This window comes from Barbatula barbatula (assembly GCF_947034865.1).
Source record: "Barbatula barbatula genome assembly, chromosome: 22".
NCBI classification, from domain to species: domain Eukaryota; kingdom Metazoa; phylum Chordata; class Actinopteri; order Cypriniformes; family Nemacheilidae; genus Barbatula; species Barbatula barbatula.
In genome coordinates, this window is record NC_136785.1 from 4,761,686 (window position 1) to 4,787,062 (window position 25,377).

General features: G+C 37.6%; 1 protein-coding gene across 1 annotated transcript in view; it reads right to left on the reverse strand.

Annotated features, from left to right (window-relative positions):
* Positions 1–25,377, reverse strand: part of LOC306911408 (uncharacterized protein) — a 53,899-nt gene that overhangs the window by 13,039 nt on the left and 15,483 nt on the right. The window contains exons 2-27 of the mRNA XM_079486731.1: positions 25,132–25,276; positions 23,844–24,002; positions 22,531–22,726; positions 21,455–21,565; positions 20,560–20,640; positions 11,379–11,945; positions 8,503–8,547; positions 7,652–7,771; positions 5,898–5,936; positions 5,743–5,796; positions 5,598–5,651; positions 3,007–3,114; positions 2,782–2,835; positions 2,658–2,711; positions 2,431–2,475; positions 2,277–2,330; positions 2,097–2,141; positions 1,876–1,929; positions 1,743–1,787; positions 1,616–1,669; positions 1,483–1,527; positions 1,198–1,251; positions 691–735; positions 560–613; positions 205–312; positions 38–91 (exon numbers count right to left, since the gene is read on the reverse strand). Of these exons, the coding sequence (XP_079342857.1) occupies positions 38–91; positions 205–312; positions 560–613; positions 691–735; positions 1,198–1,251; positions 1,483–1,527; positions 1,616–1,669; positions 1,743–1,787; positions 1,876–1,929; positions 2,097–2,141; positions 2,277–2,330; positions 2,431–2,475; positions 2,658–2,711; positions 2,782–2,835; positions 3,007–3,114; positions 5,598–5,651; positions 5,743–5,796; positions 5,898–5,936; positions 7,652–7,771; positions 8,503–8,547; positions 11,379–11,945; positions 20,560–20,640; positions 21,455–21,565; positions 22,531–22,726; positions 23,844–24,002; positions 25,132–25,276 (2,444 nt within the window). The remainder of the gene's footprint in view (positions 1–37; positions 92–204; positions 313–559; positions 614–690; positions 736–1,197; positions 1,252–1,482; positions 1,528–1,615; positions 1,670–1,742; positions 1,788–1,875; positions 1,930–2,096; positions 2,142–2,276; positions 2,331–2,430; positions 2,476–2,657; positions 2,712–2,781; positions 2,836–3,006; positions 3,115–5,597; positions 5,652–5,742; positions 5,797–5,897; positions 5,937–7,651; positions 7,772–8,502; positions 8,548–11,378; positions 11,946–20,559; positions 20,641–21,454; positions 21,566–22,530; positions 22,727–23,843; positions 24,003–25,131; positions 25,277–25,377) is intronic.

The following is a 25,377-nucleotide window of genomic DNA, read 5'->3' on the forward strand; positions in this document are numbered from 1 at the left end:
TTGAGAATCGCAATCTCTGTAGACGAGCAATTCTGACCTTTGGCCCCTCCTTGCCTATTTTGCCATGTGGACCAGCATCACCATCTTCCCCCTGTGTGTGAGAAAACAGTATTATGACTACTTCAAATATTGTTATAGTGGACAGACAAGTAAAAAATACAATATAATAATTATACAGTGCACAGATATACGTGTAACTCGCACCTGAATCCCTTGTGGTCCTGGTAAACCTCTGTTGCCCGGGAAACCAGGTAATCCTGATGGTCCTTGCTCACCTTGAATACCCTGAATCCCTAAAGACCCTCTAGTACCCTAGTAGAGGAATATGATTATTATAAGGCTTATTCAGGAATTTCCCATACCTCCTATTGTTATATTGTTATCATCTAACTGACAATAAATGGACTTAAAGGGATACAGTCACCCAAATATGAAAATTCTGTCATCATTAACTCACCATTTGGAAGAACTCGAAGGTGAGAAAATTATGACAGAATGTTCTATTTTGGTGAAGTATCCCTTTAAAATAAGTTGAATATTTATAGAGTTTGATATATACTTTATTTCCTTTAGGTCCGATGTCTCCCTTGTCACCTTCAGGTCCTTTGTTGCCCTTACAAAGACGATCAAGAGCCAACATTAAATAGGTAGACATATAGTAAGAAGATATCAGAAATGTCATTAACTTACATTGACGCCGGTAAATCCCTTTGGGCCCTGGTCTCCTAAAAAACCCTAAAATGAAGAATATAATAATCATAAGAATAACATGTATATAGCCTTGTTTACATTTACAATATGAAAACGTATTTTCGCAAAGGATACTCTAGCCTTTATAAATAAATGATGAGAAAACAAGCGGTCTGCAGTTGGCTTGGTTTTCTGGTTCACGTCGAACAATCTCTTCAACAATCAGGTTCATCAATCAAGTTAAAAATGATGATGTCAATGATGAACCCAATATTGTTTCTGAGCCAGACACACTATTGTGATGAAAGATCCGGTGTGAAATAAAGCTTCATATGTCATTAATTAACAGAGACTAAACAAGTAAACAATCTCGATATCGAAAAACACATCTGGCAAAAGAGACCTACATTACACTTAGAAGTAAAGCTGAACAAGAGAGAGCACTGCTATCTGGCAACATTCAAAAGCATAAAACACAAAATTGATTTACAAAAAATAGATTTTTACCTTTAGTCCTTCAAATCCTGACTCCCCACGGGGGCCCACAGGCCCCGCAGGTCCCTGTCAGAGGCAAATGATTAAATGAACTATAGCTGGAGCAGGCAAACAAATATAGCATATTTGAAACCAGCACCACATCATTCACGCTTTTCAGGTAGTCAATATACAAATGGCATATTTATAGATCCTACACAAGAACCTGGGACGGACATCACCACATAATCACCAATAAGTTAAAAAGATTTAGAGTAAGACATTTTAGAATGAGACTGAGACTGTAAATACACTTACAGGTTCCCCTTTCTGGCCAGGTAAACCCTCCCTGCCTGACAGCCCCTGGTGACGAAACATACAAATACAAGAATATGGCTCATGTTTTCAAATTCACAATTAAGATGTTGCATGCTACTTATACAACACTGACCTGTGGACCCCTGGGCCCTGGAGGTCCGATCTGTCCCTCTAATCCCTGGGGACCCTAATCATGACGCAAAATAATATTTCCATTTATAAGTAATGTTACACTGTACCTCACAAAACAAGTAACATACCTGTTGGCCCGGAGGGCCGAAAGCTCCTGAAGGCCCAGGTTCCCCCTAAAAAACAAAACACATATACTACTTTTAGAACAGATTATGTGAATTGGGCAGACTGGCGTTAAAATAATAGTTTATTAACACTTACGCGAGACCCGTTTGGCCCCTGCGCACCGACAACACCTGTCCAACCAGGAAGTTCCTGAACACATTGATATACAAAACAATAAGGAAGCGTTCGTTTGATATAACAAATTAATACTGTGGTGCAAACTTTAAACTTGAACTTGACCAATAAAGATGATCTATACCAAGCAATACATACAGATACAGATATATGTGTCGTTTTTGACCATTTGTGTTACTTACTGGTGTACCTGGAGGACCAGGTGGTCCCCTTAACCCGTCATCCCCCTGTAGATGTAAATATAAACATGTCTTTCAAAACAAGTTATTTTATTACATATGCCAAAATGATGTATCTGTGCATAATGTGTGATAAACTGTGTTATGCACAATTTATATATTATATATTACGGCATCACTTACATCCGGCCCCGATGGCCCTTCGGAGCCCTCCAGCCCTCTGATCCCATGAGGACCCTGAAAAGAATTAAATACATTAGACAAATAATAAAATTGGCCAATTTAAATTTTTCTTCCAACTCAGGAATCACAGTTTGATAAAAACTGTAGAACTTACAGGAGGGCCGACAGGACCAGGAGAGCCTGGAGCTCCTTTTGAACCCTGTAAATATAAACCACAGGTTTAATTATACCATAAAATATACAGTACACTGCCTTGCATAAAGTTCACTTTAAACAATTCTTTCCCTGACCACTAGATGGCAATACATACAATTACATCAGCCAATGCACTTTATAACGCTGGGCTTGCATTTATTGACAATTGATTAAATCACAGCTTACTTTCTCACCGGCTTTTCCCATATCCCCACACGAGCCTTCTGGTCCCATACGGCCCTGGAAAAAGAAAAGTTTTGCTGATACATCTTCAGCCCACATTTGAGATACTAATGTTATTTTACTGTACCTCCTCCCCCTTTTCTCCATGCGATCCTGATTCTCCTTTATAGCCCAAAGGACCCTGTGTTCCACGGATAAAAACTATTACCCATCCAAATTCACCAGAAATGTATTGAATTTGCTTAATGTCGTGTAATTGTCTAACGAAATGAAGAGTGATTAGTTTATAGTGCTACATAGTAGAGGCACAAGTGAATCATGACACCACACAAAATGTTAAATATGGATTGACCTTTGGCCCTGGAATCCCCGGAGGCCCCTGAGGTCCATCCAACCCATTTTCTCCATCTTTTCCATGGACACCTGCTCTACCTACTACACCTTTTGGGCCGAGATCACCCTGCACAATTGTAAAGATTCAAAATTAAACAAAGGAGAAAAGGTGCATTTCACTGATGATGACAATGCCTTGACCTAAAGCAGGGTTCTCATTCTTTTTCTTGCCAAGGACCCTAAACATGATAAACCTTTTGCGAGGGACCCCTTTTAAAAAACACATACATTTTTGTTGCATAAAGAAGCATTGGAACGGTCTTGTGAAGTAATCTGTAAGAATTTTCAGTAGAAATTCTTGTTTTTTATAACAATTCTAGGGACCCCTTAGAACATTTTGGAGGTTCAAAAAACCCTGACCTACAGTATAATTATATTACGGCTTGTTTCGGTTTACAAACCGGTTAAAAAAAAACCCACATTGTTCTCAAGATGCATGATGCTGGTAGATTCAACCCATAACCACAAGCAAGAACCAAACAGAACTGTCAAAAACAAGGGAGGAGCACATAAAACCGGATTTGCTCATGTGCCTGTTTAAAACGTGTTGTGGGTGGTTGGAATGAGAGTAAAAGTGTTTTGAGTTTATAGCAATGTACTGTACATTAAATGCTTGAGAACTGCTAAATGGCCAAAAGCTGCAATGATACATGGTTTGGATTCGGAAATAAGGTTACAGACATAATGTTACTGTTTATACACAGACAGACATATAGTTGCTATGAGCATGTTATATGTTATAAATTACTTTCCTCACCATGACTACAGGCCCTGCAGAAATAGGGAACCCACCCGGAGGCATTCATCACATCCTGTATGTGTGTATAGTTTCATCGTGATGGATTCAATAGAAATGCAGCCAGAAATAGAAAAATTAGGAATGTGCTTCGAGCTGAAGGTACCACACGTGTCTAAGTTAGGCTACTGAACGCTGAACTATCAAAAACCCCAAAAAGGCACCCCTTCATATTTACTACTATCACAAATCAATCCTTGCATAAACCATTGTGATAATGCAATAGAAGTTGTAAAAAAAAGCCTGAACTGTGTCATCTAATGCCTTTAGAAGCACAGACGCGACGTGTCACTGTCATATAAAATCGAACAAACCGCAATGGGGAATGCAGATTCATGGATCTTTGTTTACATCGGTGGTTAAGTTTCAGCAATGACGGGCAGCGCTGTGTCTTTCCTCCCACGCAGTTAAATAAAATCCAGTTTGATTCTTAATTGAGATGACATGATATTTGGCTGCGACAAATGCAGCTGTTGTAAACTGAAATGATTCCTTTTCTTAAGGGAAAATATTTTCTCAAGCTCAGGGTCAACTGTTAGAGACATTTGTAATTTTATTTGCCCTAAAGAATAATTTCAAGGGAGCTGAAACCAAAAAAATGGCATTTGATTACCTCTGTCAGGAACAAGGTTATTATAGTTTAGTTCAACTAAAACTATTAAAACATTTCTTATTATTAAAATAAGGAAAAAAGGGAAATAATGCAAAAAATAACAAACTTGAAATTATGAAAATATTTTTTTTAGCAACTGTAATGTTACATTTACATTTATGCATTTGGAAGATGATTTGAGCGACTTACACTGCATTATATTATACATTTTTATCTAAGTATGTGCAATCGCTGGGCTCGAACTAGCTAGCACCGTGCTCTAACCACTGAGCTACAGGAAAGCAGGAAATTGGTCAAATATAATGAAAAACTAAAATAATTAAATGTAAATATCAAAAATAAAAATAAATACTTGATAAAAAAACAAAAGCACATAAAATAAAAATAAACTATGAGGACAAGTATAGTGCTCGATGGAGACCAACATCTTATGCGTAAAGAAAAGAAAACGCGACGAAATCCAACAAAAGAAAAATGATTTTGCACAACATAGTAGTTAGTTACAAATATTTAAATTAAACTAATTCTGAATATTAATAAACTCCGATTTAAGGGAGTCTTTCACTTCAAAATTTGCACCCATTAACTTTCCATAGTAAATGTAGTGCTACTATTGCGTGTCAACCGGGGCAAATTTTGAATTGAACTAGTCCTTTAAAGGAGCAATGTGGAGCTTTTAGCAGCATCTAGTGGTAATGTTGGGATTTGCAACCAATGGCTCACTCCATCCCTTCCCCCTCCATTTCAAAGCACTACGGAGGCAATTTCGCATCTTTGCTGAAGGAGATGTTTATGAAACACGCTCTGTAGATCAGTTTGTCCGTTTAGGGATACTGTAGACAACATGGCGAAATCCACGTCATGTACAAATAGCTCATTCTAAGGTAATACCAACATTTTATTATGTAAGGTCTTTAAACACCTCTGAATACACACAGTAATTATGTATATTATATTGTTTTTCTCTCAGCAGTTCCTCCGAAATATTACACACGGCACCTTTTATTTAATAACAGTAAATTACGGCTCATTTCTGAAAAGCATTTTTGCTTGCATTCTCATCTCCCTCCTAGTTCATGAATGTTTTTTTACATCACATAACGAAAAGACACTTGGGATAAAGTATGTGCCAGGATGTTACCATGTCTCCCATGTGTCCCGGGGGTCCTTGTTCACCTGGTTCTCCAGGTGGCCCCTAGTCGAAGAGAAAGTGGACAGGTGTTGTTACCTGTTCTCAGGTGATGAATCAAAGTCTAATTATGTTAGACAAACAGGATATGGCTCACCTGCGGCCCAGGTTTTCCCATCTCCCCCTCCGGCCCAGGTGGACCCTGCGCTCTCTACAAGCTCACAGAAAACAGAACAGAATCAGGAATATTCCATACAAAAACTGTGCACCATATGGGAAAACAAGAAATTCCTCGAAGATCTGCACACTTACAGGCCAGCCTGCGCGGAGAAGATGGAAGAACGAGGTTTGCTGGAGGAGGTGAAAGAGATAAATGTCATCACAGTTTTGTACGCACAACTACAGTGCTGATCTTTGATTGCTTCCCCCTTGTTATTTTTAACAAGTCACATTAGTGAAAGCAGAAGCCATTAAAATGCTATTCTGGTTATACTAAAGACTTAATGATCCATCCTCCTCTGACCAGACACAAGGCCCATGAAGCTGCTCTGTACCCATAAACTACAAAGAAGTCACAAAGGCAACATCTTGCATGCAGGCCCTGAAAATGAGCTAGGAGGTCACAGGCTGCTTTCAATTAGAGACCGCTCGACGGAGGTTTGGCATCCCAGATGCGCACAGAGATGCTGTTGAAAGTGACGTGAGAGGCGACACTGATTGATTGGGTTGAGGTGACCTTGTTCTGAGCTTGAGCAAAGGAGATATCCCTCCTCCATTTACCTTATTAGTTACAGGAACACATTCTGACCTCATGGGATAAAGCAGTAATAGGGGTATAAGCTCTTATCCTCAGATGGCTTAATTCTCTACCATACACAGTAAATGCTGTGAAATCAGCACAAAATAAACACTAAAAGGCAGTGTGACAATATAAAGAAATGAAGTCACATCAACTAACTCATATGTGACATTTTTAAAAAAAAACTTTTAAATCGAGTTTGACATTGTAAATGTAAAAAAAAAACAGATTTTATACCAATAATGTAGAAAAGTTAATGGATAATACACAAGTACAAAATTTAAATGTGGCTAAAAATCTTTACCCCCCCATTCTTTTTTTTAAATTGCCAGTCAGTGCCAGCGTTTCTTAACATCTTCACTAAAATGCGATGGCTCACAGTAGAGTTTCTGTCATGAATATATGGACAAATAATATATTCAAGAGTCTCCGCTTTTAAACAAAAGAAACTGCATTCTTCCATCTTCGTCTGTTCTTTTTTATCACCTCTTAAATGTGATTACGTTTCTTCGAAAATGCATTATTTTGATTAAACAGCGGAGACAATTCGCTTTTTTTTCTAAGACTCCGCCCAGATTGGATTTAAAATGATTAAAACCCCGAAAACAGATCAGATATCTACATTCTTAGCAAAGATGTGTAACAGCGCTACCTGCTGTACAACAGTACAAACACTGATTGTAATAACTCGTCTTTGGCGGGGAACTTATGGTTATGGTTTCCACCGAACAGCGACGATATGCAAATAAATATATTTGTATTTTTGGTCAAAATGCTTATTTATTGGTTTATCAAAAAATGACACGCTCATTATTAACTTTTTCTGCCACCTTTTATTAATTTCACCATGTAGGCATCTTGCATTTAAAAAGTAAAGGAAATGTGTTTTCTTTTCATTCATCTACATTGTGCGACATGTTTTAGCTTGTTTTGATGTACAGTACAGTGCCAACTTCTTCAAAGACTGTAGGAAACAAATACCCCATTACAGCAACAAGAGAACATTCCTCACTTTCTCATTGTTTGGGCATATTTTTTCAATCGCGACTGTGGTGCTCCTCTAAACTATCACACGGGCTACAGCTGTCCACTGACAGCCACTTTAAAGGGATGAGGGATGGCGTTTCATTTTGTGGACATAGAAAACACAGACAGCAGCAGAGATGGGCAGGTCAAGAAAAAAACGGACACAAGAATGAAAAAAATCTGTGGAATATTGCCACAGGAACGTTAAAGATAAACAGGGACAATGAAAGAGAAAACACACCTGAAATGCAGCCCATTCATCACGTGTGTTTCTCCACAGGTAGAGGGTGGGAAGTCCTTGTGGACCGGGGGTTCCTGGGACTCCGGGGCGTCCTGGACGTCCCCGTGACCCAATGGCACCCTAGAAACATCAGAATGGACTGCATAAAAAAAGAGAAAACCTTACAAACAAAAATAAACCAATGAAAGCTCAATTATTGGAAAGAAAAAAAAATTCCATTCCCCATCTGCATTACATAAGCAGGAAAAAAGTGCATGTTTAACATGAGAAACAATACGACACAAGATAGATCAGTGCAGTTTAGACATCACCACCATATGAAATAACTCTTACAAATCAAGTTTGTAACAGCGTTTGTATTTCTGAGAAACCGCAATGCTCGCCAGACAGCAACAATGCTGTGAACATTTAGCATGAGCTATTTTTATAGCGGCATATATAGATGATAAACAAAAGACCCATCACAATTCAATATGTAAAGCTATTACAGAGATGTCATTCAATGTTCAAAAATCTAAATGATGAGCGAAGAAGGAAAATGAAGTTAATAAAAAGATACTGCATTGTTCTACAAGCATAGCACATGTCTTAATAATAAATCTGAAATAATAACTCAAACTAAAAGCATACCATGGCAAGCATTTCTTCTGCCATTGCTACTTGAACACACAAGAGCTGCCGTCCGAGGTGACAAAGGTCATTACAGTTCATGAGGGGGTTAACTGTCATGACCACAGGCATGTGAACTTTGCATGAACTTTGGAAGTACATACACTTTGACCTCATTCAGCGTGATACTTTGTTAAAGCCGAGACTCTAGTCTGTTTCTCTTTAGTAAACCATCATCATACCTTATCACCTTTAGCTCCTGGATAGCCAGGACTCCCAGGACATCCCTAGCAGCAAAAGAAAAATAGTTATAATACAAAGTCAATACAAAAAAATTAGACATTATTATGTACAACGGCCAAGCTTCTAAACGTTTCCAAAAAGTAGAAAGATTTAAATAATTGGTAATAATGAGGTGTTTTCAATAGTGTGAACGACGCTGTTTAACCGGTTGTCAAAATAATCATTCATGAGTTTATGAGTTCAGATGAGCTCATATAAGACCTATTAACTTTAGTTGTTCTCTGAGCAGGGTAATATGAGCATATCGTAAAAGTTCAACATAAACCTTTTAACTATCACAAAACATCACAGCACACGTCAACACACTTCCTGCTAGACAACACCTTGTTTGACTGATGCGACTGCACAAATACATAAATACATGCCTTTTTTTGCAATGAAACTGTGAGACATTTTGTCTATTAAGGGGAAGGTGATCACCCTTTGTTTATTAAGAGCGCATTCCAAATTTTCATTTAATCCTCAGAGATGTATTGTGGCCATTCCACTGCAGTCTCTATTGAATTTAAAAAATCTAATCTCAGCTGTGACAAAGTCATCCAACAGCAAATGTGAAGACATAAGACACATGAAAACAGTGATTCAAATCAAGGTTCTCATAATATAAAAAATACAGATATTACAGTTGAATTGCTTAAAAGTAAACATGAACTTGTTTTCTTTGCAGTATTTAAGGGTCTGAAAAAATATTTCCTCCGGATTCCAAAATACTTAGTAAACGTCAGATTTCGTAGAAAAATGTGTGAATGTTAATGAATTCCAATCATTCGTAAACAGGGCGCACATGCACGCTCATTCCCAATTTGCATAAACCCTGCCTATAAAAATCCGCCTACTCAAATGACGTATCTAGGAATTCACTTCATTCTTTAGTTAGGCTACATTATATTGCATAAAATAATAATAAACTATATGCTTACCAATATATGAATCAATTAAACAGTGACCAGCTAAACTAATATATGATAAAACCTGGTGCTCTTGTGAAAACGACCAGCTGGTGACGTCTGAGAATGCTTTGGGGCATTGCACGCTATTCCGGGGTTGCGTTGGCTGCTGCGATTTAGAATATCCGTAACAGTTAGCCTACTTGTTACTAGTATCTTATTTTGAAGTTTGAAATTACTACATTTTAAAATGCAGTAACAGTTAATATTAATGTCTCCATTGTTGTTGGTCAATGTAGTGTTTTGTCCCGCCTCTTCTCCACTGTGATTGGACTGCTGTGTAAAAAAGGACAGTGACGACCTCTGCGTTTTTCCCAAAGTTAAAAAGTTAAAAATGATAAAAGACAGGGCAAAAATAGCTTATATAGTGCATCAAAACGCAGTGTCGTCAGTTTGTCTAAAATAATACAGAACGTTTCGTACGGTTGTACACACTTAACACGTGGTATGGCGCATGTGTACATCAAATAAGAACATTTTCATGAATCCGAAAATTTACGTCTAAACAACTTTACGAATGATTTACACAAAAAAATAGTTCTGCTGGTGTTTCATGAATGAGGCCCAATAATATTATTTGAAACTTGGGAGAAATATTGTTAGAAGAATGAAACGAAATTGATAATTCTACCTAAAGAATACCTAAAAAATATTTTTATCCACGTGTAGATACCTGTATGTTTTTTAGGGGTGTAATGACACGCTCAGCTCGCGATTCAATACGGGTTTACGATTACGACTGTATCACGATATTAGAAAAAAGAAATCTATGAAACTCAAATGACGTATTATTAGTTTCAAGGTTTAATTTTTATTTCGACTTCAAAAAAATAGATCCGTCACTGCAAAATAAACAAAATTTTAACATAAAATTATAAAAAAATATATTACATAAAAAATATATTTACATAACTCTATGATAATTATCAGCAGTTTTGCGATATTTGATACTTCGTTATTTTATTACACCCCTAATATTTTTGATCACTACCTGTGTTTCTTAAGGATGCTTTAGGCATGATGCTCTTAAAGTGATTTACAGTGAATTCAAGGCCTAATACATGCTATTTCCTGGGGATCAAACCTTAGTAGAGCCGAGGTACAGCAGCACCTAATTCGCTAAAAAACCAAATGGTTTTGGTAACTTTTGGAAACCAAAAGTTTACATTTTTGTCTGTCAACATGCTTTCGCTCCCTGGCAGTGCAGCATCTTCTGTGCATGTTTTAAGTCAGCGGCTTTCGTGAGGACTAAAAGGGTTCTTTAATGGTACCCAGGATGTTGGACCTGAGCCAGATGCCTCAAGATGACACCACATCTGGGATTGCTTCTGTTGAGTCTGGTCACTTGTAAACCCAGGTGAATGCTGTATTTTGATTGCTTGATACAGGCGATTCTTATTCTGCTCACAGCAAATTACAGTATGCAGAGCCAAAGCAATTATAATGACGCCTGCAGCGGATGTGTTGACATACAGTATGTGGTATGTTGGGTGATTTTCAAAGAGCTTAAATACATACATACGACCAGAGCAACATCAAAGATCTTAATAATTGCACTTGTGTTCATACTGTATATTGTCAATTTACAGAAAGAAAAACATACTGTGCATGGTCTGTCTCTCTGCACTGGTTCTCCCTTTTTTCAGAATCTCCAGAAGGTTTTATTTTAATTTAAAACGCTGCACACGATAAAGCAATCGTATGATGTTTGACATATAAATGCGTGTCATATCTGCAATCGATAACAGCCAATGTGTCTGCATCTATTTTAAGTGTGGTCTGTTTTCACTAAATCCCTTATAAAACACGATGTGACGTAAGGACATTTGTCCACATTTCTGCAGCGTTTATATTAAAAGTATACTCACAGGCTCACCAGGAAGCCCAATCGGCCCCGGACGGCCCTTCTGGATACGATACATCCTTCCGTCAGAGCCTCGCACGAGGTCCCTGTGCCTGCCTGCAAGTATAACAGTAGATGGACGCTCCTCAGAGCCACCGCTGGATCCTACAGAAACTTCAGGAACTCTGGGTGTGATGGTGGTTCTCCAGTCCAAATCCTCTTCGACTTTAGGACTGATGGTGGTTTCATCACCTCCAGTGGGCTTATCCGGCGATACGAAAGGTACCCTGACATCAAGATTGATAATTGCGGTGTCCCCTGGTTTCTTTGGTAAATCTTTGGCAGTTTTTTGTTTGTCTGTGGTAATATTTTCGTCTAAGCGTTTAGACGTTGATTCCGGTTTGCCGTCCCGGCTGCCTGCAGTTGGGAAGGTCTTTGAAGGTTTGCCACCATTTTTGGACAAGATGTTTTCGTCCACTAGGTCTGTATCCTCGTCCACCTCAAATACGTCCCCACGCACCAAAACACCGGGACGTTTGGGTCCAGTGGGAAAAGTCCCATCACCACGTGTAATCCCACGTCTCCGCAAACCCTGTCAACACATATGCACAAATAATCATCAGCAACTGGCTTTGATAATTAAAGCCGGTGTCTCTGAGCAGTGTCATTTCTTATAGCTTGTGCGTTCCAGGAGTTTCATGTAAGGTATTATTCAAATCTGTTCGTAATTTGTGTTCTCATCTGGTAGGCTTGTGCGTACTCAACTCGAGCTGCTTGCATTGCTATAATGTGTACATTTATGTGTACAATCTACGGGAATATACTGTAAAATATAATGCAATGTATTAAATAATACATTTGCATATAATGGAACCAAGCCCTTAAACTTTTCCACATACAGTACTTTATGAAAAGTGGCAATTCCTTATGTATTTTTCTTTATTTTGCAATACTGTAATATATTAATAATGTATTTTCTGTATTTGTTCAATTATATATTAGTTAATATATTGAAAAATATATTGTCTTTGCCTAATGGTGTCTATTGCTAAATAAAAGCTGTTTTCTAATGTTACTCTTACCACTGGAAATGGTAAAAAAAAGGGTGCCATCCGAAAGACCTCAAATATCTCATAACAACAATATTATGTGAAGACATATTGAAGAAATGCCCAAAAATGTGTGTGTGTGTGTTACATGCATTCCTTTCAAGTCTCTCTGACACTTGCAGTGTTAAACTGAACTGCATTAAAATATTCTAACACATGTAAAGACGCTTATAGTTACAAAAATGATGACTAGGTTGGCAGCAAACTAATATTTGAGACACAGCCAATGAATATAAATGAGACAGGCAGGAAAAGGCAGGGTGTGATGCAGATGATCTTGGTTCTGAATAAGGAGACAGGAAATTGAAAGGAGCCCTTATCTGTGATAAAACAGCCACATCCTTGTGTCAAAAGTTTTGTTGCTGTTTATCAATGCGAGGGGTTGAATTGAAACACATGTCTACATAAGACTGCTGTATATCTGTTTAGTTGTTTGGTATGTATAGTGTCTAAAGGCAGGTGCTCTGGAACAGGCAAATAAGGCAAGAAGTTGTGAGGTGTCCCAAAATTTAGTTGGTCAATTTCAATCGAAAACACAACTTTTAATGTTTAAAGCTATAGTAGAAGAGGCCTGTAACTTTTAAAGGCAACCCAGCTATAAATAAACTCAATTTTATATGCTTTTTACAATTTTCATTGATACAAAGCAGCTGTACATAAAAACATGTTTACTATAAGCAATACGTTCAATTTATAAAATAGACTTAATGCAATGCTTATAATTAACATGTTTATAACCTGTTTAACGTCTATAATTCTAGACTAGTCCTTAAAGTATATAACATATTAAAATATATATTTACTTATGTATTCTTTCATTTTTAATTGTAAAAATGTTTTTCAGCATCTAAGGCCATATTCGTGTCAAGAGCTAGTCAATCTGTACACAAGTTGCATGCAAAAAACAAAGTCTTGTCAATATTTTCTTATCTTTAGACTGGATATCGGATCTAGATAATCTGTCCCCGTTTACATTCAATGAACAAGAAACGTCAATAACAACAACATATTTCTAAAGTTATAGGTTTGGTACACCAACACGTTAACTAAATGAGGACAGAATATTCATCTTTAGGTAAACTAGATTTTTAAGGTCGGCTCGTCCGTGTAGACTAGGAAGAGGCTTTGAAAGACGGTAACATGGCAACACCTCACAATGCCTCTTTCTGTGGCTATGGCCTGACAAAGTGACACTTGTTCTCCAGCTCACTGCGGGGAGCTGTCGACCAGCTTATCTCCCTTCTGTTAGCCTGAAATCCCTCTAATAGCCTGCCAAAGAAAGTCTGATCACACTGACTCGCATTAAGTGCCCAGTCACCCAGCAAAGAACAGATTATGAATGAGCTCTTGCTATAACATCATACGACCACTAGGGGGCTTCCTGTTAACAGGACCACCACATATGCTTGTAACATCGCTGCAAAACCAAACTATTGCTCTAATGCCACGGTCTAATTTTTCTTTTTGAAATATAAAATATAACAACTTGATATAACAAATCTAAATCTTAATATCTTCTTCAGATAATGTAAAACTACTGTTGGTAATGCTTGTTATTCTGACAAGGGAGAAAGAAATTTAATTTGTAACAAGAATGGGCAAAGATCTGAGTTTTAAGAGGAGTATTCTGTCACAGAGTATGAACAATCCCTTCTGTCATCATTTGCTCTCCATCATGTTGCAAACTTGTATGGCTTTCATTTTGTTCTGTGGAACACATATCAAATACGTTATCAAGAATGTCGCCATTGTTTTTTTTGCTATACAGTTAAAGTGAATAAGTACTGAGGCTGTCAGTCATCAAAATTGCCTTATATCGATTGTTGTGTTCAGTGGAAAAGTATTAGATGGATTTAAAACAACATGGATAAATGAAAACATATGTTTTTGTTGGTTGTCCCTGTAATACTACTATTTAAAGTCTGTTACAGAAACACATTCCCTGACTGAACACAGTTTGGCATCTCAGTAAAAAGGGCCAGATGATAGATCTTTAAATGTCTAGAGTTTCCTAAAAAATGAGATGTATCCTCAGGCTCAGCAGACACAGATTATTTACACCCGTGTCTACGTGCCAGGAACCCATCACTTGTTATAATGTCCGCGCAAAAAGCCAAAAACTGCTTGAAATATGAATAATAATAATGATAATTGCCTATGGTTATGCAATGTAGCATCCAGTGTTTCAGTCATTGTCTAAATATGCATGTGCAATGTCTAGTAAAAGACATTGAATACAGTCACACGCAGGGTGACTTGGAAGAGGACGGTGTAAATACATCGCAGGCACACAGGTATTTGTATGGCCAACCAGCCGTATCTTGCTTTTAGACGAATACGAAAGTGCCACGTAAAATGCTTACCTTTTATGTCCTGGATTTCCAAAGAATTTTCGAAGTGCGAAAAGTACAATATGGAGAAAATATATAAGTAAGGAACAAAGAGGAATATTAAGGGATGAAACAGAAAAGCGATCACATCTGCAGAAAAAGCTCAATTAATACATCTGCCTCATCCATCATGTCATTTTGGTCTTGTCATAAAACTGTTGCCACAGGCTGTTGTTTTACTATTCTTGTCAGGCTGGAAATTCATTTCAGCTCTATGTATTTTATTAAAAATGCTAATACGAGCAGTGGTTATCAATCTGCAGTGTTGCATACATCTCCCAACTATAAACTCGCACAGAGCATACTATAATAATCAGCATATATTTACGATGTCATTAAAATCATGTTTTCAAGTAACGGTACAGTGCTCTAGAATCATAAGTGCAGTTTGGAAATAAAAGACATGTCTTGTATTGTATTGAAAACTATATATTTACTGTATATAAATAAATATACACTGGCTAATATGATTGGACAGTTTATTTTTCTTTATACTTAGACAAAGTAAAAATAAATCATGAATTGTATAAAACACCGCTATTAAATAGGCTTATGGTCCTACAGCCTGACACATGAACCTGAGTGGTAATATGGAGTAATCCGCCTCTGTGAATTCCTCATAAAAAACAAAACCACAGTAACCTCTCACATGTGAGGCCAGACCACAGCCGGTTTTACAGAGACTAGTACTTCATTTCACACTTACACACAGACAGAGACAATTTAAATCTAAGCACAAAATCAAACCAATATTTTCAACCCTTAAGCTTAAACCTTCTTTTGCACAACCTCCGTGTTATTTTTAGACTGTTGTAGTGGATACTTCCAACATCAGATGTGATCGGTCCATTTAGCATTTTTCAAAACAAACCTATTTTGTATGATTGCCAAAACAATACCTTAAGAACGTGAATCCTCCGACCATGCGCTCCAAATTGCATTAAATCCAACACAATCCAACCCAGTAAACACATCCAGATCCTCATGATGGTGCATTAAAACACACACACGCTCACGTTCATTTGCCCATTCACACATCACCTGCAATAAATGCAGCCGAACTCATAGATAAACCAGTCAAATACATGCTTAACACACACCCACAACCTTTATATCCACCCACACACCCTTCACAACACATTACACGCACACATATCATCCACTTCACACAATGATACACCTGTTTGACTATGTGGCCTTGAGGCAAATTGAGCTAGTGTGTGTGTGTGTGTGTGTGTTCGCAAGGGGATAGAATGCTTGTAGTATCCATATACAAGTAATTACACACATGCCAAGTCAGATTAGCATTCACACTATCAGAAACAATACAGAAATTTTGTACATTTATTGCAAAATTCTCATGGCCAAACCGACAAAATGAAACACCATGCACAGTTATCGTGCAGACACATTTAATTGCCACCATATGAGAAAATGCAGAAGTCATGGGATTTCTTGACAGCTTGGTGATCTTGAAGATCTGATTTATATGCAAGTAGGAAAGATGAGGCGACTATCAGTATTAACATCAAAGAGTCCAATAGGAGCCATCTACACCATTCCCACAACATAGAAAAATGACTTCACGTCTACAGCAATGCGACATTCAGCGGAGATTCCCCACAAACAGCCGGTTATCAGAGCGAAGGGGATAATTGCTCCCAGAAAATTCTACCATGAGATGTAAAATATAAAGCTTTCCTGTAGCTCAGTGGTAAGAGCATGTGGTAACAATGCCAAGGTTTTGGGTTCGATCCCAGGGGATTACACATACTTAGAAACAACACGAATAGGAGAAATGAAATGAAAGTCGCTTTGGATACAAGCGTCTGCTAAATGCATAAATGTAAATAAATGTAAATGTAAAATAGGGTTGTCAAATCTAGTAATCGTGATTATTCACGTGTTCGTGTTTATACATTTATATATATATATATACGTGTATATGTATATTTAAATAGACAAACATACATGTATGTATAATATATACATTCATAAATAACATAAATTGTATTTAAATACAAATTTATACGGGCAGTCAAACAATTAATCGCAATTATTCGCATTCAGAATAAAAGTTTCTGTTTACATAATAAATTACTGTGCATTTTCATTTTGTATTCATAAAAACATACACATACATGCATATAATAAAAAGTAAAACAATTAGGATTAATAGACATTTATATATAATTTAAATAGTTGGTAAATATAAATAAATACATGTAAATATTTATTTAATACGTATACTTGCATGTGTATGCGTTTATAAATATAAAATGAATATGCACTTTACATAGACATATATTATGTAAACACAAACTCTTATTCTGGATGCCATTTTTCATGATTATCGTTTGACAGCCCTAAAATGTATATATATATATAAATATATATATTTATGTGAATTTTTCTATATATACACACATGCATGTGTGTGCCTTTATATATACACATAAATATCCACAACACACATACATTATACAAAAGTATTTGTTTTGGAATCGTCTTAAACTGAAAAGTGGAATTGAAATGCAGCACGGATACGCCAATGCTGTAAAAGAAAAGAAAAAGAAAGACGTGCAGACAGTCATATCTGTGCATGACACAATCACTTTGCATTTACTGCATTTGATTTATTGGGGTTTGGGGACGGCCGGTACTAAATTACTGACACAGAACTGATCATTAGAGTCAGAGGAGTTGAGGCCAATGGCAACAGTTTGTGATTGCCCAAGGACATAGAGACAGAGCGATACAGACGCCTGCACAATGATATATAATCATACTCTCCAAAACACAAGAAAAGTGCTTTAACCTATGTAACAGTTTGCACAGCTGAGCTTTAACAGGGCCAAAAGCCCCATCATCACGACTGATAATTACCGCTCGCACATCCAAGAGAAAAGAAACATATTATTTTTCACTACGGCATGACATTGGAAACATGCATACAGTAATAAAAGGGGTTACATTCATTACGTTAACCGCGTTGTCTAAACAGGTAACCAATGATCTGAGAGCAGCTGGTAATAACGAAAAAACTGATTAAACACTTTTTTTAATGTGGGGGGAATTTTAAGGAGCTGACTTCAGGCTACATCCTTCAAACAAACCCTTCAAGAACTCTGCTGAGAGATTTACACAGGAAGTAACTGTAACATGTCATTGGATGTGCGGTTTATGCATATTTTTATACCAAGGACCGACATGCATAAGTTCATAAGCACGTATTACAATCACATGAAACTAATCTTACCAAGTTACATAAAATAATGATAAGTTACACAACTTACAGTAAAGGCAAGATTAATACGGTGATGACAGTTGTGTTCCTAAGCTCATAAGGTTGCATGGCAACTGATCCATGAGCTCATCCTCCATGCTCACCCCGTGCATATTAACTTATATTAGTCTTGGTGATGTTAAAGTACAAAAAATGCATTTAGAGACAAAATAATAGTCATTTATATTAACAATAACAAAAGAATGATGAAGGAATAGTTTACCTAAAAATGAACATTGTCATCCTTACTAAACCCCATTTTAAAACTCTATGACTATTCTTCTGCAGGACACAAAAATATATATTTTAAAGAATGTTGATGACCGAATCGCGGTGGTACCCATTGACTTGCATTGGTTTTGTGTCTACACAATTGAAGTGATTGGGTACCGCCATCGTTCGGTTACCAACATGCGTCAAAAAATCCTCTTTTGTGTTCTGCAGAAGAAAGCCACACAGGTTTGCAATGATAAGAGGTTGACTACAAGATGACACAATAAACATTTTAGGATGAACTTTTACTTTTTGTGCCACTAGCAGCACCAAATGAAATCCGTCCCTTGCTCATATAAAAAAAACGTATTATACTGGAATTTATTATTTGTTTGTTTGTCTGCATCATGTTTGTTGTACAAGACAATTCATATGCCAAAGTGTAATATTTCCAAACCTTGTGTTGTAATTGTAATAATGATGTTTGCTTTTAATCGCACCCTAATTGTAAACCTGAAACATATTTGTAGGAATTTTCCCTCTGGGCACAGAGCGGGCAGCACATTTGTCTCTGAACAAATAAATGACCTTTAAACTCATATACGAATTTCATCTTGGTTACTTAATACTCCAAGATCGGCCAAGTTCGAAGGCACGTCTGGAGCTGTTGTATTCTTCACAGCCTGTCTAAAACTTCTGATACTTCCCTAGAGAAGGATTCAGTCCAATACAAACACGTTTGGTGCAGAATCAATTACAGGCTGGTGCCCACCTCTGCCAAACAAAATCCATGCGACACGCACTGGTTTTTAAACACAGTACAATGCCTTTCAACTGAGACACAACCAGAACAGAGCAATTCATCAAACAGACTGACAGACACAAACAAACACACAGACACACAGCCCGGTGGGTCAAACAAACATATACCGTAAAGCTAACACATAAAACTCTGGAGCTGTTTACAGGTGGATATGTTTCAGGCCAGCACCCTGTCATGACCTCTGACCTCTGGATATGTTAAAAGGCTTGAAGAGAGCCAGAGGTTTCTTACTAAACTGTTCCACCGGGACAATGCGTCCATGAAAACGGAGGAGACATCAAAGGGGAAACACCGGGTTCACAGTCAAGAGGTAACACCTTAAGCGAGACAGAATCGGGAGAAAAAACAGGTTATTTAAGAAAAAAGACTGGTCCTTTCTAGTCTTTGAAATCTGCCAACTGTTTAATAAAACATAATGGAATACATGTGATTGACTGTTGCACACAGCTAAATGCCATTCTCATAGAAAGGACCTTGTGCTCTTAAGTTGGAATATTCCTAGCTGCAGTTTCCAAGCTTGGGTTATACCCCACGATGACCCTAAATCCACCAGCCGAATAGCTCACAGCTGGCAAACACACCCGGCGCCTCATCAGGACCATGCACGGACTCCACCGGGGCTGGACATGCTCAGTTACACCACACACCAGCGCTTAACAGAAGACAGGAACTCAAGGGTTTGGTATGCATGTGTAGATTTATGTTTATGCGTTTTCTCTTATAATTGTTTCCTATCCTGAATGCTTTTTGGCTTTGCACAGTACGCAGACAAAGAGCTCAGCCAGAAAACATCTACAACTACGAAACACTAACCTGACAGCAGACACGACTTTAAATCCTAGTAAAAGATTCTGTTTGGGTGTAACACAGTATTGTAAGAAATATTATAATTATTAACATGTAATTCTTCAGGTCACAATTCCAGATCACAGTTACATTCAATAGTGATTATAATCAACATAAGATTAACAACTGTTTCACTAAAAGGAATGCTCTTGTTGACACTTCAATCAGAATCAGCCCTTTAAACTATGAAAATAAACGCTTAAACATGCCAAGATATGCGTGACTTACAAAAGAGCAAGTCATGATGTGCCCAGAACAGACAGGAGTGAGCCAATTCACCATCAATGTCTCTGTGATACATTCACTTTGATTTTGGTTAAAAAAGAAATAAATATGATACATTTATGATTCTATTTATTAAACATTGTTGACAACTGACAGCCCCATTTATTTTTATTGAGTGAATACTGGACAGAATAAGAGAATAACATCCAATGACAGATTTTCACTTTTTTACTCAACTTTTCCTTAAAGTGTTTCCCTCCATACGAACTTAAGGTAAACCGGGTTATTCAGAGTGACACAGCATTTCTACTCACAGTCAGTTTTGCACGAACAGAGTCTCCGTCCTCGGCTGTCTCTAATAAGTCCTCCAAGTCGTTTGAGGATAGCAGAAGTTCCTGAGAGACAGAAAAAGAGAAGCATGGCTCTATTATAAATGGACCTAAATAGAGTTCAAATAAGGCATTCGGGCATTGTCTTTGGTGTTTTATGCATTCCTTTTGTCCATAAACAATTGTGGAGTTACTATTTTCATGCAGACCTTTTTTTTACTGTGGTGGCAGGCGGGCAGAATGACTTGCTCCCTTTTTTTCCTTTTTATTTTTAACACCATGCCAACTTCTAAGGTTGTGTTCATGGGAAGAGCCATGTTTAATTATGCAATAAAACAACTAAATAAGATTTTTTAAAGTCTTTAAAAATACCTTAAAGGGGTACTTCAGCCAAAAATTAAAATTCTGTCATCATTTACATTTCTTTGTTCTGATCAACACAGAGAACGATTTTTGGAAGAATGCTTATAACCAAACAGATCTCAACACCCATTGACTCCCATAGTAAAAATGACCTTATCATTTTGTTTGTTCTGTTGAACACAAAAGAAGACATTTTGAAGAATGCACTGTACAGTTCTGGGGCACTTTTGACTACCATTGAATTTTCTCCTACTATGGGAGTCAACGGGGGGCAAAATCTGTATGGTTATAATCATTCTTCCGAATATCTTTCTCTGCGTACATCGGAACAAAGAAATGTATACACATTTGGAACAACTCGAAGGTCAGTAAATGATGATAGAATTTTCATTTTTGGGTGAAGAATCTCTTTTTTGGATTTACTAGAGTATCAACGTTTTCATATCTATCAGAAATGTATAGAATCTAAATACTAAAGTGTTGTAAAACATGTTAATTGGTCAGTGGATTCGCTCACCTCCTGAGTGTGTATGCGTGGAGAACGAGGCGGTTTGTGTCCTGTTCCGACACACTGATCTCGCGCTGCATCTGGGTCTGCCATCAGAAACGTCACCTGCATCAGATCGCCCTGCAGAGATGAATGAAACCCTATCACATACCTGTACAAATGTACAGCATAGATATGGCTTTACAAGCAAGCACACAAGTCTGTTAAATGTATATTCAGGGTAATGAATTTGATTAAAATTATGTTAATCCATTTATTAACACAATAATGTTAATATTATATGTAAACCCATTTGGCACTGTGGAAAATGTCCTGACTGTGAAGCCTTCACAGCATCACCCTGTGACTGACTTCAATGTGCGAGTATGTAAATGGAATTCTGGGACTCTGTGATGTCATCCCACCGAGACGTCAGCCTAGACTTCACGGTGTATTAAATTCCCTCGTTTAAGCACTAAAGAGAATCCTGTCACTTGCATGCAGCTGTCTAAACCCAACTCTTGATACCACTAAAATGTGTGTCTAGGATAAGAAACAAATCTTCTGGTGGGTCTCCTGCTCTCTCGTGTAATAATAATACATTTGACATATGATTTATAAGCCAATATATAAAAGAACGCACCCAAATTATAGCCCATATATGATCAATAAAATGGAAAAAAAACTTTCTGAAAAACTCAAGATTAGTTATTTGAAATCTTGCGTAATAAAACACATAATCAAAACAGTGCTAATTCTATCATTTTCTATTTTTGGCAAAACAATAAATCAAAACCAGACAACGCGGATGACTGATGTACATAAAAAACATAAAATCTTTATACGGTTGTCAGAAACTCGATGGACGTTCCATCTGGTATCCTGTATGAGTATAAACACAGATGTTGGGCTTAGTAACTCCTATACTGTACTCTGGGAGATCCTCACTAAACTTGACTTTGAGTTAAAGTGTCAATAGGGACTGTTCTGGACATGTCTTTACATCTGTTGAGATGAGGGAATTTTTCCATCCTGCAGGACGTGAACAGATATTTGATGCTTGTATGTTTGAGGCATACACATCACAAATTAATTTGCATCCTGACCTCAAATGGAGTCTCAAATCCCTCTATGATTCCTCCAACCATGACCAGACCATCTGTGGAGATCCCCAGACCGTCTTTGTAAGCCCAGTCCACGCTCTCAACCACGGAGCAATCCACATACAATGCCAAACGGCCTGTGGAGACGCTGAGCGCCACGCGGTGCCAGTGGCCGTCAGACAGCACTCCCACGGGAAACCTGGGAGGAACATGAACGTTTTTTTTTGCTTTAAAAAAAATCTAAACCATCTCCTTACCCAATTTATAACAATAGGCTTTAATAATAAATTGTAAGTTGACCTGTCGCATATGATTGTCACTTGTATAAATAAGTAACCTGCAATTTAATATATATATATATAGGCAAAATACACGTAGGCTGTAAATGTTTTAGACTTTGGCTTAAAATAAATAGTCCTACATGACCAAACACAACAATTTCCTTAGAAGAATTTCCTACTGTACATTTCATTACGGCATGGTTTGTTGAAGACATATGTATGGGGTACATATACTGCAACTGTGTTAAATAGCCAAGTAGTTATGGTGCTTTTATATTTGACGCTTTACATTCTCAGCTCCCTTCATTTTAGCTGCATTACATTATGCTTTTGTGGGTTGTTAATTCATCGAAGCACCAAAAGTGACTTCTAGAATCCATGTAAAGCAGAACCTGGAACATAACCTGGAAAACCATTCAGAGAGCATTCACTTCTGTCTGTGCATTGACAGATCTTTTTTGTATATCCAAGCTTGAACCAAACAGAAATTCACATGAGAACACAGAGTCATGTCAACCCTGTGATTAATGAGAATCGCAATCGTGTAAGATGTCAGCATTAAACTCTCATTTATTTTGTCCTGCAGATGGATAATTGGGCAGCCGGTCTAAATATTTGTGTTGAAAGGCCACGAGTAACATGCCATGCCTCATTTGCAGTACATACATCAACCATGAGGCTTACATCAAACAAGGTTCTGATGGTTCTGCAACATTTAGAACGTTCTTTCCTCTTCACCAGAACAATTTATCATGCGTTTTTCGTTATTCTGCGATTAATGGTTTGGATGTTAAAACTATTGCTAAAATAACAAAGAGACTACAATTAATATTGACATTTACATTTGGCAGACGCTTTTATCCAAAGCGACTTAGATTGCACTATACTATACATTTGTTTCCAAGTATGTGCAATCTCCGGGAATCGAACCCACGGCCTTGGCATTGCTAGTGCCTCTAGCCACTGAGCTACAGGAAATATCTTTGCTCTGCCGAACATCTGAACATTCAGAACACAGGACAGGTGGAGACTCACTCGTAGTGGCGCTGTTGGGTGCTGATGAAGGTGAGGGTGTAGGCACTGATGCGGACCTGTAGTAGAATGTGCCCGTCCGGGCAGAGGAAGGTGAGCACGCTGCGGTCTTCAGACTGGGAACTGCGCAGATGCAGCATCAAACTAAACTCATTATCAAACCTAAAGGAAAAGAAATGAGGGTAAAAAACTTGAGATTGCAATTTTTAAGTTTAGAAAAGGGCAGATAACATGTAACATCAGATCAAGTTCTTTCCTATAAGCTAGCTACTTTTAGGTTTTACAGGCATGAAAAAAATACAGTATACAGTAGTTGGCCAAGTGATGCCCAGGGGGAGATATTTGTAAAATGTTTGCTTTGAATGCCCCCACATTAAATGAGTAGGTTAGTTTGAGTGTAGGTTAATTCTTGTTTTATATCTTGCACTGTTGTAAGTCCGTATGTCCTGTGAAGCACAACATTTCGTTTCGCTGTATGTCTCCACACGTAGCGGAATGAAAATAAAGCTCAACTTGACTAGACTTGACATTACAAAAAAAAATCACAAAAACATGACATGTATAGTCGAAAATGGACAAAAGCTAAAGCTTTCATGTGTTTATTGAAATACAAGTTATTTGGCACAAAGGCAAACTCTTATATATCAGGAAATATGAATTTCTAATGTACAAAAAGAAAAACAAAGCTTACAGGAAGTAATGCATGCAGTATAGTGACTACAAGTTGTTCAAATATTAATGTTTGATGAGCCTATTTAGTTGTTAAAGTTTGTAGTTACTCTCCTGGACCTCGACTCAAAGAATTTTTTGGGTTATGTGTAATTGTTTGACAAGCTTCAATTTACACTACAAGCAGACGAATACAACATGCTCAAACAATTTTAATGTTCTTTTTTATAAAAAAACTTAAACAATGATGTAAATCGTCCAAAGTTGGACATCACTTTTGGCCACTACTGCACATATGGGTCTTCGCTTCCTTTGTTAAATAAGACATTTCAAGATGATCATTTACACTTTGCAGTTTGTTGAAGTTGGTTTTGGTGGTTACGGTATATGCTGTGGAAGTGAGGTTGACGTGCTAGACCACATCAACCAGAGTCGGTAAGCCACGTTGGCTAAGCTAAGGGTACGTGGTTGTGCTGGATAACCATGGTTCAAAACACAGCTTGTATTGTTTGACCACTTCAGGCAAGTATGACCCAGTTTTTCCAGCTCGGCCGAAAAGGTTCAGCTGTGAAATATGCATTTCCTTGGGGGTATGCTGTCAGTGGATGGTGACTGTGTATACCTGTTTCCAAACACCTGGCGTAGGGGAATAGAGAGGGTGGAGTACAGGCCGACATGCAGGACTGGAAATCCGTGCCACTCCTGTGTTACAGATGCGTTGCTGTGATTTGCCACCTGCCATAGATGATCGAGAAGGTCGATTTGTTCTGTCAAGCAATTAAAGCAAGAAAAATATAGTCAATGTGAGCACATTTAAGCTTTTAAATAGAAATACATGTCACTAAGCTCACCATTCGGAGGTATTTTG